At 39.8% G+C, this 12,814-nt stretch overlaps 1 protein-coding gene across 1 annotated transcript in view; it reads left to right on the top strand.

Moving 5' to 3' along the window:
- STIMATE (STIM activating enhancer) overlaps positions 1-12,814 on the top strand; it is a 209,978-nt gene that overhangs the window by 67,317 nt on the left and 129,847 nt on the right. Inside the window, exons 2-3 of the mRNA XM_053721207.1 lie at positions 2,303-2,351; positions 5,129-5,224. Of these exons, the coding sequence (XP_053577182.1) occupies positions 2,303-2,351; positions 5,129-5,224 (145 nt within the window). The remainder of the gene's footprint in view (positions 1-2,302; positions 2,352-5,128; positions 5,225-12,814) is intronic.

Below are 12,814 nucleotides of genomic sequence, written 5' to 3' on the forward strand. Positions count from 1 at the left end.
GTTCTGAATTGTTATAAACCTGATAATGTTATGGAATACAGGGGAAACCGTATTACCTGGTACAGTTCTCAGAATTAATATATTCAGTTATACTCCTGCAGTATATAAAGCAAGGTGAGGTCATATGCATATTAACCCATTAGCTACAGAGAAGGCCGCATTGCTGCTCTCCATTGATGTCAAAGTGTTAAACATTAAAGGGACCGTCAACAGCAGAATTGTTGTTTAATAAAAAGATAGATAATCCCTTTATTACCCATTCCCCAGTTTTGCATAACCAACACTGTAATATTAATATACTTTTTACCTCTGTGATTACCTTGTATCTAAGCCTCTGCAGCCTATCTCCTTATTTCATTTCTTTTGACAGACTTGCATTTTAGCCAATCAGTGTTGACTCATAAATAACTCCACGGGAGTGAGCACAATGTTATCTATATGGCTCACATGAACTAACGCCCCCTAGCTGTGAAAAGTTGTCAAAATGCACTGAGATAAGAGGCGACCTTCAAGGGTTTAAAAAATTAGCATATGAGCCTACTAAGGTTTAGCTTTAAAGGGACACTGTACCTAATTTAATTCTTTTGTAATTCAGAAAGAGCATGCAATTTTAAGCAACTTTCTAATTTTCTCCTATTATCAATTTTTCTTTGTTCTCTTGCTATCATTATTTGAAAAAGAAGGCATCTAAGTTTTTTTTTTTTTTTTGGTTTCAGTACTCTGGACAGCACTTTTTTATTGGTGGATGGATTTATCCACCAATCAGCAAGGACAACCCAGGTTGTTCACCAAAAATGGGCCGGCATTTAAACTCACATTCTTGCATTTCAAATAAAGATACCAAGAGAATGAAGAAATGTTGATAAAAGGAGTAAATTAGAAAGTTGCTTAAAATGTCATGCTCAATCTGAATCACGAAAGAAACATTTTGGGTACAGTGTCCCTTTAAACAAAGAATACCAAGAGACCAAAGCAAATTTGATGATAAAAGTTCATTGGAAAGTTTTTTTTTTTTTTAAAATGACATGCCCTATCTGAATCATGAAAGTTTAATTTTGACTAGACTGTCCCTTTAAAGGCCTTTTTCCCCTTTTCTCAGTTCTGCATTAAGAGTTTTGTGTAACTCAGAACGTTCCACTGTGATAAATATTACATGGCAATGCAAAACAGTGTGTACAGACAGCCATTTGTGAACAACACGTGTTTGGTTATATACAGGTTGCTGCGTTGTGCTGTTGGGGAGAACGTTACAATGCTGTATAAAGGGAAGAAAAACTAGTCCCGTAAAAATCTTACATACCTTAGATTTCCTGTTAAAAATCTATAATAAAATAACTTCAGTTAATGGAATATTTACTAAAAGAATAAGAAAACTGAACAACGCCTACATTTTACTGCAGCGTATGTTTGGCTCTCAATGCCGTAGGTTAAACAATAAATTATTCCCTGGATAAAGCTTCTATAAATTCCTCGTTCATCCTTCAGTTTGGCATATGTTTGTGTTATTCTGCGGCGGTGCGTCAGTCTGCCCGGCTAGCAAGAAAATGAATTCCCCTGGCATCTCCGTATTCTCTGTGCTAGACACTGTAGGCTCCTTGTGTCTCTGACGTACACCTTTTTCAGTTTCACAAAAGAGGACTTTGTGGTTTAAATCAACACTTTGAGGTTGTAATATAACATTTTGTATTATGTGTAGTAAAAAAAAATCCAGCGAGATACTGAAGTCAAACCTATCATGATTCTGATAGAGCAGCAATTTTAAGAGACACAGGGTATAAATATACTACTCTGTGATTGGCTGATGACTGTCACATGATATAGGGGCAGCAAAAGAGGACACAAAAATCTACTGCTTATTTGCAATTGTCTTATTAAGCTTTTGTTAATTATGCAGTTATATTGTATTTAATGGTTCTCTTAAGCAATACACCTTCATTATTTATTTTGTCCCCTTGTCCATGTTGTAACCTAGGCTTTTCCTTTATCTCTTCTGCTGAGAGCAATTAGTAAAAGATATAAAACACTGTGTGTAAACTCTTATATAAAACATGCAAAAAACGGCTTTGTGAATATAGAACTGTAAAATTAGCTATGTCACAAAGTGTCCTCAGCAGAAGAGATATGTAAGAGGAAAACCTAGGTTATAAACTAAACCTTTACACTTATATCATCAATAGATATAGGACTAATATAATTTTGAAAAACACATCTACATATTCTCAGACTTCTCTTTGCTTTGAAAACATCAATGCATCTAATATATATCTACAATAATTGATTCTCTGTCTCTCTTGTGTTTCAGTAAAACGATTTCGGGAACCGAAACATGAAAGACGTCCTTGGAGAATATGGTAAGTCCCAAGTTAACCCCATCCTGCCAGTACCAAACCTGTGATTACCTAATGCTGAGTTGTCAAAAAGACTTGGCTCCCAAAGGTTCCATTTTTTCTTTTGCGTGAAACCCAGTGATCTGAAGTGTAAAAATCTCACAGCACATCTTGACTTTGCATGAAACCATCTGTGATTACAATTAGCATCTGTTTTACGATATCTTCGGGGGTCTCGTCACTTAGCACCTGTATAGTAAAGGACCTTACTGGTTAAACAAAAACATGGCCGTTTTTGGCTGTCTCAAGGTTAAATGTAAGTATTCTAGACAGGACATCGTTCATCTTCATTCCACAAAAAAAAAAATCGGTAAAATGTTACTACTACCGAAAAGTCTGAGTTTTCTGTGTTTCTAAATGTTGTTTGCAGGACTAGATGTGTCCCTCTAGGATGAGTGAAAAAAAGCGCAATTTATTGTAACTGTAAACCGCTGGGTAGGCGCACAGGATTAGTAAACAGATTTCCAGAGACAAGAGACTCATTGCTTATTGATGTGTTGCCACTGAGTTAACTCCTTGACTGTTTTGAAGGTTGCAAGGCCTTGTAATTGCATGCAAAGAAAATCCCAACAGATTAGGAGACCCTGCCGTATGTTAAAACATTGCCTTTAATAAGTCCATTAAAAAGTAACAAGTATACAGTGGATAATTAGGGCTTCACGGCCAGCTGATAAGCCCCTACAGAGATCCTATGTGTTTCATGCCTATTGTGGATAACATTAGCCCTCTTTTGGTAGGCTTAAAGGGACATTCTACACCAGAATTGTTATTGTTTAAAAAGATAGATAATCCCTTTATTACCCATTCCCCAGTTTTGCTTAAAGTGAAGGTGAACGTCACGCAACTGCCCCACGGCATTGGATAAACTTTGCAAAATGAGGGTGGGTTTAACTCATCAAATTTTTTATATTTCATTATTTTTTTAAATCTTTACCTTTTTGAGTGCTCGGACGATAAGCGCATCTCTCCTGCTCGTCATTTTGTCAAATTGATTGACAGATGAAGATTCTTAAAAGAACGTTGTTCCCCCTCCTTTGCATAAACGTCACGGCCCGGGGGGAAACGAGGATTCGTTCTTTTAAGAATCTTCATCTGTCAATCAATTTGACAAAATGACTAGCAGGAGAGATGTGCTTATCGTCGGAGCGCTCAAAAGGTAAAGATTTTAAAAAATAATGAAATTGAAAAATGAGGGTAGGTTTAATTAATCAAAATTTTTATAAGTTTATCCAATGCCGTGGGGCAGTTGTGTGACATTGACCTTCACTTTAACCAGCACTGTTATAATAATATACTTATTACCTCTGTGATTTCCTTGTATCTGAGCCTCTGCAAACTGCCCCCTTATTTCAGTTCTTTTGACAGACTTGCATTTTAGCCAATCAGTGCTGACTCCTAGGTAACCCCACGTGCGTGAGCACAATGTTATCTATACGGCACACACAAACTGACACCCTCTAGTCAAAATGCATTCAGATAAGAGGCGGCCTTTAAGGTCTAAGAACAAAGCAAAATTGATGATGAAAGAAAATTGGAAAGTTGTTTAAAATTGCTGCCCTACCTGAATCATGAAAATTTCATTTTGACTAGACTGTCCCTTTAAATAATAGGGATTAACCCTTCATCAAGGATAACATTAATTAACCCTTTCCTGGATAACATTAACTGTTTTAGGCAGAGCAAGGGGTAAAGTGTAATAACTAAATGCTCTCATTTTGTTGTTAAAAAATATTCATATTTCTCAGTTTAACCCTTGTGAAAGTGTTAAACACATAGTTAAAGTTTGCCTAGCTGCTCCTGAGCAAGACAGGGCTTTGATTGGAGGATTTTTATTTATGACACTTCTGATTGACTCACTGAGCACTTCTCACTCTAAAGCAGTAATGTATTGCATCTGGGAACACATCTTTAAATACATTCTACAGGGGTATAATAATAATTCCAATACTGTCTGTGAGTTTTGGTTTCGGGAGGGCATGAGCTACTTTACTGTCTGTGAGTTTTGGTTTCGGGAGGGCATGAGCTACTTTACTGTCTGTGAGTTTTAGTATCAGGAGGGCATGAGCTACTTTACTGTCTGTGAGTTTTGGTTTCGGGAGGGCATGAGCTACTTTACTGTCTGTGAGTTTTAGTATCAGGAGGGCATGAGCTACTTTACTGTCTGTGAGTTTTGGTTTCGGGAGGGCATGAGCTACTTTACTGTCTGTGAGTTTTGGTTTCGGGAGGGCATGAGCTACTTTACTGTCTGTGAGTTTTGGTTTCGGGAGGGCATGAGCTACTTTACTGTCTGTGAGTTTTGGAATCAGGAGGGCATGAGCTACTTTACTGTCTGTGAGTTTTAGAATCAGGAGGGCATGAGCTACTTTACTGTCTGTGAGTTTTGGAATCAGGAGGGCATGAGCTACTTTACTGTCTGTGAGTTTTGGAATCAGGAGGGCATGAGCTACTTTACTGTCTCTGAGTTTTGGAATCAGGAGGGCATGAGCTACTTTACTGTCTGTGTGAGTTTTGGAATCAGGAGGGCATGAGCTACTTTACTGTCTGTGAGTTTTGGTATCGGGAGGGCATAAGCTACTGTGTTGTCTGTGAGGTGTCGCATTCTATTTTATTATCTGTTTGTTTTATCATGCGAGGTGGCACGTACTGCTTTATTATATGAATGTTTTATTGTGAGCCGTCACATGCCGATTCACCATTTCTTCCTGTGACTTACATTTTTCTTTCATCTTCCGTTTCTGCAGGTTCCTAGACACGTCCAAGCAGGCTATTGGGATGCTGTTTATGCACTTTGCAAATATCTACCTGTCGGATCTCACAGGAGAGGATCCTTGCTCACTGTAAGTCACCTGTAAATACCTCATACTAAGGATATATGTCAGACAGGAGGTAGCTGGGTGCCGGAATATCTCTTTAGAATCTGTTTTCCGTACTAAATTATGTACAAGTTGTATTGCAGTGCTATCTAGTGGATAGTAATGTAACTGCAATTATAGATTGCATCTCATTGCTTGAAGGGCATTAAAGGGACATTATACACTAGATTTTTCTTTGCATAAATGTGTTGTAGCTGACCCATTTATATAGTTTTATACAGCTTTGCTTTTTTTTTTTTTTTAAATGTATAGTTTTGCTTATTTTTGAATAACATTGCTGATTTTAAAACTCCTAACCAAGCCCCAAAGTTTTTGGAGAATACCGACGTATACCTACTCCAGCTTGCTCCTGTTTGTGTAAAGGGTCTTTTCATATGCAAAAGTGGGAGGGGGGGGGTGTCTGCTATTTCCCACTTGCAGTGGGTGTTCCAGTAACCTTTTTAACAGAGCTAAACTGAGAGCGTCTGAATAAGTTTTTAAACAGTTTTATAATGGATTTTTATATCGGTATCTGCATCTTATTCTTTACAATAGTGTCTATTACATGCAGTTATATGAAAATGAGTGTATACTGTCCCTTTAAAGGGACAGTGCTCTTTGTAATTACAGCACATTTCTGTTGTGTTGCTATAGAATAACACATAAGCCAAGTTTAAACATTTTTAAAACAAATTAACATCTTTTTAATGCAATTCTTTTTCAATAGCCAAACTTCACCTATCATTTGCCTTATTTGGAGCAGCCAATCTGGGCTTTAGTCTGCAGACAAGGCTAGTCGGTGTCATAAAGTTAGTGTAAAGTGATTGTATTGTTTTTATCTGAAAAAGCCAGTGCAATTTGTATGTTGCAGGGTTAGCCTTGATAAGTCACCAGGGTGCATTACAAGTTCTGCAATTTTAGATATTGCTCGATGGTCAAGGCTAAATTACATGAAAAGGGGGCAAAATAAATAACACATTAATATTGTGAACTTGTTTCATTATTTATAAGTAAACATTTTATATAATAATCTCAAGGTGTTTACCGTCCTTTTTTTTTTTTTTTTTTTTTTTGTCGAAAAATGTCATTCTCTGATTCGTTAGAACATGTCATTTTAACGCTAGTTCCCCTGCACTGGTTTTAATCCCCACAAAGTTTTTTTACATTTTTAAAAGGGACGTTAAACAGTAAATACATTTTATAACTATAGTATAGAGGTTTTTCCCGCCTACATCTAGTCATGGTGCCGCCATGTTGTAATCTAAGTTTCATGACATTCCAGAGCTGATGTGTTTGCACATGTGCAGTAACTCTCCTTCAGAAACCTGCAGTGTGACCTAGGTTACAAAATGGCAGCTCCCAGGATTAGAGGTAGGTGCATGAAATGTATTTAGTGTTTAAAGGGACACTGAACCCAATTTTGTTTCTTTCATGAGTCAGAGCATCAATTTTAAGCTTTTTCTAATTTACTCCTATTATCAATTTCTCTTGTTAAGTGTGTTCAGTCCATTGGTCATCCATTACTTATGGTATATATTCTCCTTCCCAATAGGAAGTTGCAAGAGGATCACCCAAGCAGAGCTGCTATATAGCTCCTCCCCTCACATGTCATATCCAGTCATTCTCTTGCAACCCTCAACAAAGAAGGAGGTCGCGAGAGGAGCTGGAGTTTTTACTTAAAGGATTACTTTCTGTTATAATTTCTCCAACATAGGTGTGTCCGGTCCACGGCGTCATCCTTACTTGTGGGATATTCTCTTCCCCAACAGGAAATGGCAAAGAGCCCAGCAAAGCTGGTCACATGATCCCTCCTAGGCTCCGCCTTCCCCAGTCATTCTCTTTGCCGTTGTACAGGCAACATCTCCACGGAGATGGCTTAGAGTTTTTTGGTGTTTAAATGTAGTTTTTATTCTTCAATCAAGAGTTTGTTATTTTAAAATAGTGCTGGTATGTACTATTTACTCTGAAACAGGAAAGAGATGAAGATTTCTGTTTGTAAGAGGAAAATGATTTTAGCAACCGTTACTAAAATCGATGGCTGTTTCCACACAGGACTGTTGAGAGGAATTAACTTCAGTTGGGGGAAACAGTGAGCAGACTTTTGCTGCTTGAGGTATGACACATTTCTAACAAGACTCGGTAATGCTGGAAGCTGTCATTTTCCCTATGGGAACCGGTAAGCCATTTTCTTAGTTTAAGTAAAAGAATAAAGGGCTTCATTAGGGCTTAAAAAACTGGTAGACATTTTTCTGGGCTAAAACGATTACTTTACTAAGTATATTTGGCAGATTATTACTTTTAATAGTTGTTAAATCTTGGGGATTGTTTTAATAAAAACGGCAGGCACTGTATTGGACACCTTTTTCACTGGGGGCCTTTTCTAGTCATAGACAGAGCCTCATTTTCGCGCCTTTAATGCGCAGTTGTTTTTGGAAGGCATGGCATGCAGATGCATGTGTGAGGAGCTAAGAACCACTGAAAAAGCTTATAGAAGGCATCATTTGGTATCGTATTCCCCTCTGGGCTTGGTTGGGTCTCAGCAAAGCAGATACCTGGGACTGTATAGGGGTTAATTGTAAGGGTTAAAGCTTTCAAATTTGGTGTGCAATACTTTTAAGGCTTTAAGTTACTGTGGTGAAATTTTGGTGAAATTTGAACAATTCCTTCATACTTTTTCACATATTCAGTAATAAAGTGTGTTCAGTTTAAAATTTAAAGGGACAGTAACGGTTTTATTGTAAAACGTTTTTTGTGCTTTGTTGACAAGTTTAAGCCTGTTTAACATGTCTGAACCATCAGATAACGATGTTCTATATGTATGAAAGCCAATGTGTCTCCCCATTTAAATATATGTGATATATTTGTGTCATAATGTCCAAACAAAGTAGGGATAATAATGCCATAGATATGATATTGCCCAAGATGATTCCTCTAATGAGGGGAGTAAGCATGGTACTGCATCATCCCCTTCTGTGTCTACACCAGTTTTGCCCACACAAGAGGCCCCTAGTACATCTAGTGCGCCAATACTTATTACCATACAACAATTAATGGCTGTAATGGATAATTCTATTGCATGCATTTTTTTCCAAAATGCCTACTTATCAGAGAAAGCGTGATTGCTCTGTTTTAAACACTGAAGAGCATGAGGACGCTGATGATAATGGTTCTGACATACCCTCACACCTATCTGAAGGGGCCAGGAGGGAGGTTTTGTCTGAGGGAGAAATTTCAGATTCAGGGAACATTTCTCAACAAGCAGAACCTGATATTGTAACTTTTAAATTTAAATTTCAACATCTCCACGCACTACTTAAGGAGGTATTATCTACTCTGGATGATTGTGACAATTTGGTCATTCCAGAGAAATTAGGTAAGATGGACAAGTTCCTAGAGGTTCCGGTGCCCCCCGATGTTTTTCCTATACCCAAGCGGGTGGCGGACATAGTAAATAAGGAGTGGGAAAGGCCCGGCATACCCTTTGTCCTCCCCCTATATTTAAGAAATTAGTTCCTATAGTCGACCCCAGAAAGGACTTATAGCATACAGTCCCCAAGGTCGAGGGGGCGGTTTCTACTCTAAACAAACGCACTTCTATTCCTATAGAAGATAGTTGTGCTTTCAAGATCCTATGGATTAAAGGTTAGAGGGTTTGCTTAAAAAGATGTTTGTTCAGCAAGGTTACCTTCTACAACCAATTTCATGCATTGTTCCTGTCACTACAGCTGCGTGTTTCTGGTTCGAAGAACTAGAAAAGTCGCTTAATAAAGAATCTTCGTACGAGGAGGTTTTGGACAGAGTTCAAGCTCTTAAATTGGCTAACTCTTTTTTATTTTAGATGCCGCTTTGTAATTAGCTAGATTAGCGGCGAATAATTCAGGGTTTGCTATCGTGGCGCGCAGAGCGCTTTTGCTTAACATCCCTTTCAAGGGTAAAACACTGTTTGGCCCTGACTTGAAAGAGATTATTTCAGGCATCACTGGGGGAAAGGGCCACGCCCTTCCTCTGGATAGGTCTTTTAAGGCTAAAAAGAAGCCAAATTTTCGTCCCTTTCGCAGAAACGGACCAGCCTCAAATTCTACACCCTCTAAGCAAGAGGGTAATACTTCTCAAACCAAGCCAGCCTGGAGGCCGATGCAAGGCTGGAACAAGGGTAAGCAGGCCAAGTCACCTGCCACTGCTACCAAAACAGCATGAAGTGTTGGCCCCCGATCTGGGAAGGATCTGGTGGGGGGCAGACTTTCTCTCTTTGCTCAGGCTGGGGCAAGAGATGTTCAGGATCCTTGGGCGCTAGAAATAGTTTCTCAAGGTTATCTCCTGGAATTCAGGGAACTACTCCCAAGGGGAAGGTTCCACGGGTCTCAATTATCTTCGAACAGGCATTCTTACACTGTGTAGAAGACCTGTTAAGCATGGGAGTGATTCATCCTGTTCCATTAGGAGAACAAGGGATGGGTTTTTACTCCAACTGTTCATAATTCCCAAAAAAGAGGGAACATTCAGACCTATTTTAGATCTCAAGATTCTAAACAAGTTTCTAAGGGTTTCATTATTCAAAATGGAAACCATTCGAACGATCCTTCCTACCATCCAGGAAGGTCAATTCATGACCACGGTGGACTTAAAGGATGCGTACCTACGTATTCCTATCCACAAGGAACATTTTCGGTTCCTAAGGTTCGCCTTTCTGGACAAGCATTACCTGTGGCACTTCCATTCGGATTAGCCACTGCTCCAAGGATTTTCACAAGGGTACTAGGGTCCCTTCTAGCGGTGCTAAGACCAAGGGGCATTGCAGTAGTACCTTACTTGGACGACATCCTGATTCAAGTGTCGTCTCTGTCAAAAGCAAGGGCTCATACGGACATTGTCCTAGCCTTTCTCAGATCTCACAGGTGGAAAGTGAACATAGAAAAAAGTTCTCTGTCCCCGTCAACAAGAGTTCCCTTCTTGGGAACAATAATAGTTTCCTTAGAAATGAAGGTTTTTCTGACAGAGGCCAGAAAATCAAAACTTCTAAGCTCTTGTCAGGTACTTCATTCTGTTCTTCTTCCTTCCATAGCGCAGTCCATGGAAGTAATAGGGTTGATGGTTGCGGCAATGGACATAGTTCCTTTTGCACGAATTCATCTAAGACCATTGCACCTGGGCATGCTCAGACTGTGGAATGGGGATTATACAGACTTGTCTCCGACGATACAAGTAGATCAAATAACCAGAGATTCACTCCGTTGGTGGCTGACCCTGGACAACCTGTCACAGGGAATGAGCTTCCGCAGACCAGAATAGGTCATTGTCACAACCGACGCCAGTCTGGTGGGCTGGGGCGCGGTCTGGGAACCCCTGAAAACTCAGGGTCTATGGTTTCGGGAAGACTCTCTTCTCCCGATAAACATAATGGAACTGAGAGCGATATTCAATGCTCTCAAGGCTTGGCCTCGACTAGCAAAGGCCAAATTCATAAGGTTTCAATCAGTCATCATGACGACTGTTACATATATCAACCATCAGGGGGTAACAAGGAGTTCCCTGGCGATGGAGGAGCATCCGGGGGAGTGGGAACTCCATCTGGAAATCTTTGCCCAAATAACTCAATTATGGGGCATTCCAGACTTGGTTCTGATGGCCTCTCGTCAGAACTTCATGGTCCCTTGTTACGGGTCCAAATCCAGGGATCCCAAGGCGACTCTATTGGATACAATAGTAGCACCTTGGATCTTCAACCTAGCTTATGTATTCCCACCGTTTCCTCTCATTCCCAGGCTGGTAGCCAGGATCAATCTGGAGAGGGCTTCGGTGACCTTGATAGTTCCTGTGTGGCCACGCAGGACTTGGTATGCAGACCTGGTGAATGTGTCATCGGCTCCACCATGGAAGCTACCTTTGAGACAGGACCTTCTTATTCAGGGTCCATTCGAACATCCGAATCTGGTTTTCCTCCAACTGACTGCTTGGAGTTTGAACGCTTGATTTTATCAAAGCGTGGGTTTTCAGATTCTGTAATAGATACTCTTATTCAGGCTAGAAAGCCTGTAACTAGAAAAATTTACCATAATATATGGAAAAAATATATCTGTTGGTGTGAATCTAAAGGATTCCCATGGAACAAGATAAAAATTCCTAAGATTCTTTCCTTTCTACAGGAAGGTTTGGAGAAAGGATTTTCTGCGAGTTCTCTGAAGGGACAGATCTCTGCTTTATCTGTTTTACTTCACAAAAGGCTGGCAGCTGTGCCAGACGTTTAAGCGTTTGTTCAGGCTCTGGTTAGAATCAAGCCTGTTTACAGACCTTTGACTCTTCCCTGGAGTCTTAATCTAGTTCTTTCAGTTCTTCAAGGGGTTCCGTTTGAACCCTTACATTCCGTAGATATTAAGTTATTATCTTGGAAAGTTTTGTTTTAGGTTGCAATTTCTTCTGCTAGAAGAGTTTCTGAGTTATCTGCTCTGCAGTGTTCTCCGCCCTATCTGGTCCATGCAGATAAGGTGGTTTTTACGTACTGAGCCTGGTTTTCTTCCGAAGGTTGTTTCCAACAAAAATATTAACCAGGAGATAGTTGTACCTTCTTTGTGTCCGAATCCAGTTTCATAGAAGGAACGTTTGTTACACAATTTGGACGTTGTCCGTGCTCTAAAATTCTATTTAGATGCTACAAAGGATTTCAGACAAACATCTTCCTTGTTTGTTGTTTATTCTGGTAAAAGGAGAGGTCAAAAAGCAACTTCTACCTCTCTATCTTTTTGGCTTAAAAGCATCATCAGATTGGCTTATGAGACTGCCGGACGGCAGCCTCCTGAAAGAATCACAGCTCATTCCACTAGGGCCGTGGCTTCCACATGGGCCTTTAAGAACGAGGCTTCTGTTGATCAGATATGTAAGGCAGCGACTTGGTCTTCACTGCACACTTTTACCAAATTTTACAAATTTGATACTTTTGCTTCTTCTGAGGCTATTTTTGGGAGAAAGGTTTTGCAAACCGTGGTGCCTTCCATCTAGGTGACCTGATTTGCTCCCTCCCATCATCCGTGTCCTAAAGCTTTGGTATTGGTTCCCACAAGTAAGGATGACGCCGTGGACCGGACACACCTATGTTGGAGAAAACAGAATTTATGTTTACCTGATAAATTACTTTCTCCAACGGTGTGTCCGGTCCACGGCCCGCCCTGGTTTTTTAATCAGGTCTGATGATTTATTTTCTTTTAACTACAGTCACCACGGTATCATATGATTTCTCCTATGCAAATATTCCTCCTTTACGTCGGTCGAATGACTGGGGAAGGCGGAGCCTAGGAGGGATCATGTGACCAGCTTTGCTGGGCTCTTTGCCATTTCCTGTTGGGGAAGAGAATATCCCACAAGTAAGGATGACGCCGTGGACCGGACACACCGTTGGAGAAAGTAATTTATCAGGTAAACATAAATTCTGTTTTTTAAGCTAAACAACTAACATATTAAAGTTGATAAACATTAATTAAAACCTACTGACCTATATTTTCTCCAAAACGAAGTTTCATAACGCTCTAAAAGTTATATCTTTTATTCGCCGATGATGTCACATTATCCTGCCCACTATTTTCA

This window comes from Bombina bombina, chromosome 7 (genome assembly GCF_027579735.1).
Source record: "Bombina bombina isolate aBomBom1 chromosome 7, aBomBom1.pri, whole genome shotgun sequence".
Lineage (NCBI taxonomy): Eukaryota > Metazoa > Chordata > Amphibia > Anura > Bombinatoridae > Bombina > Bombina bombina.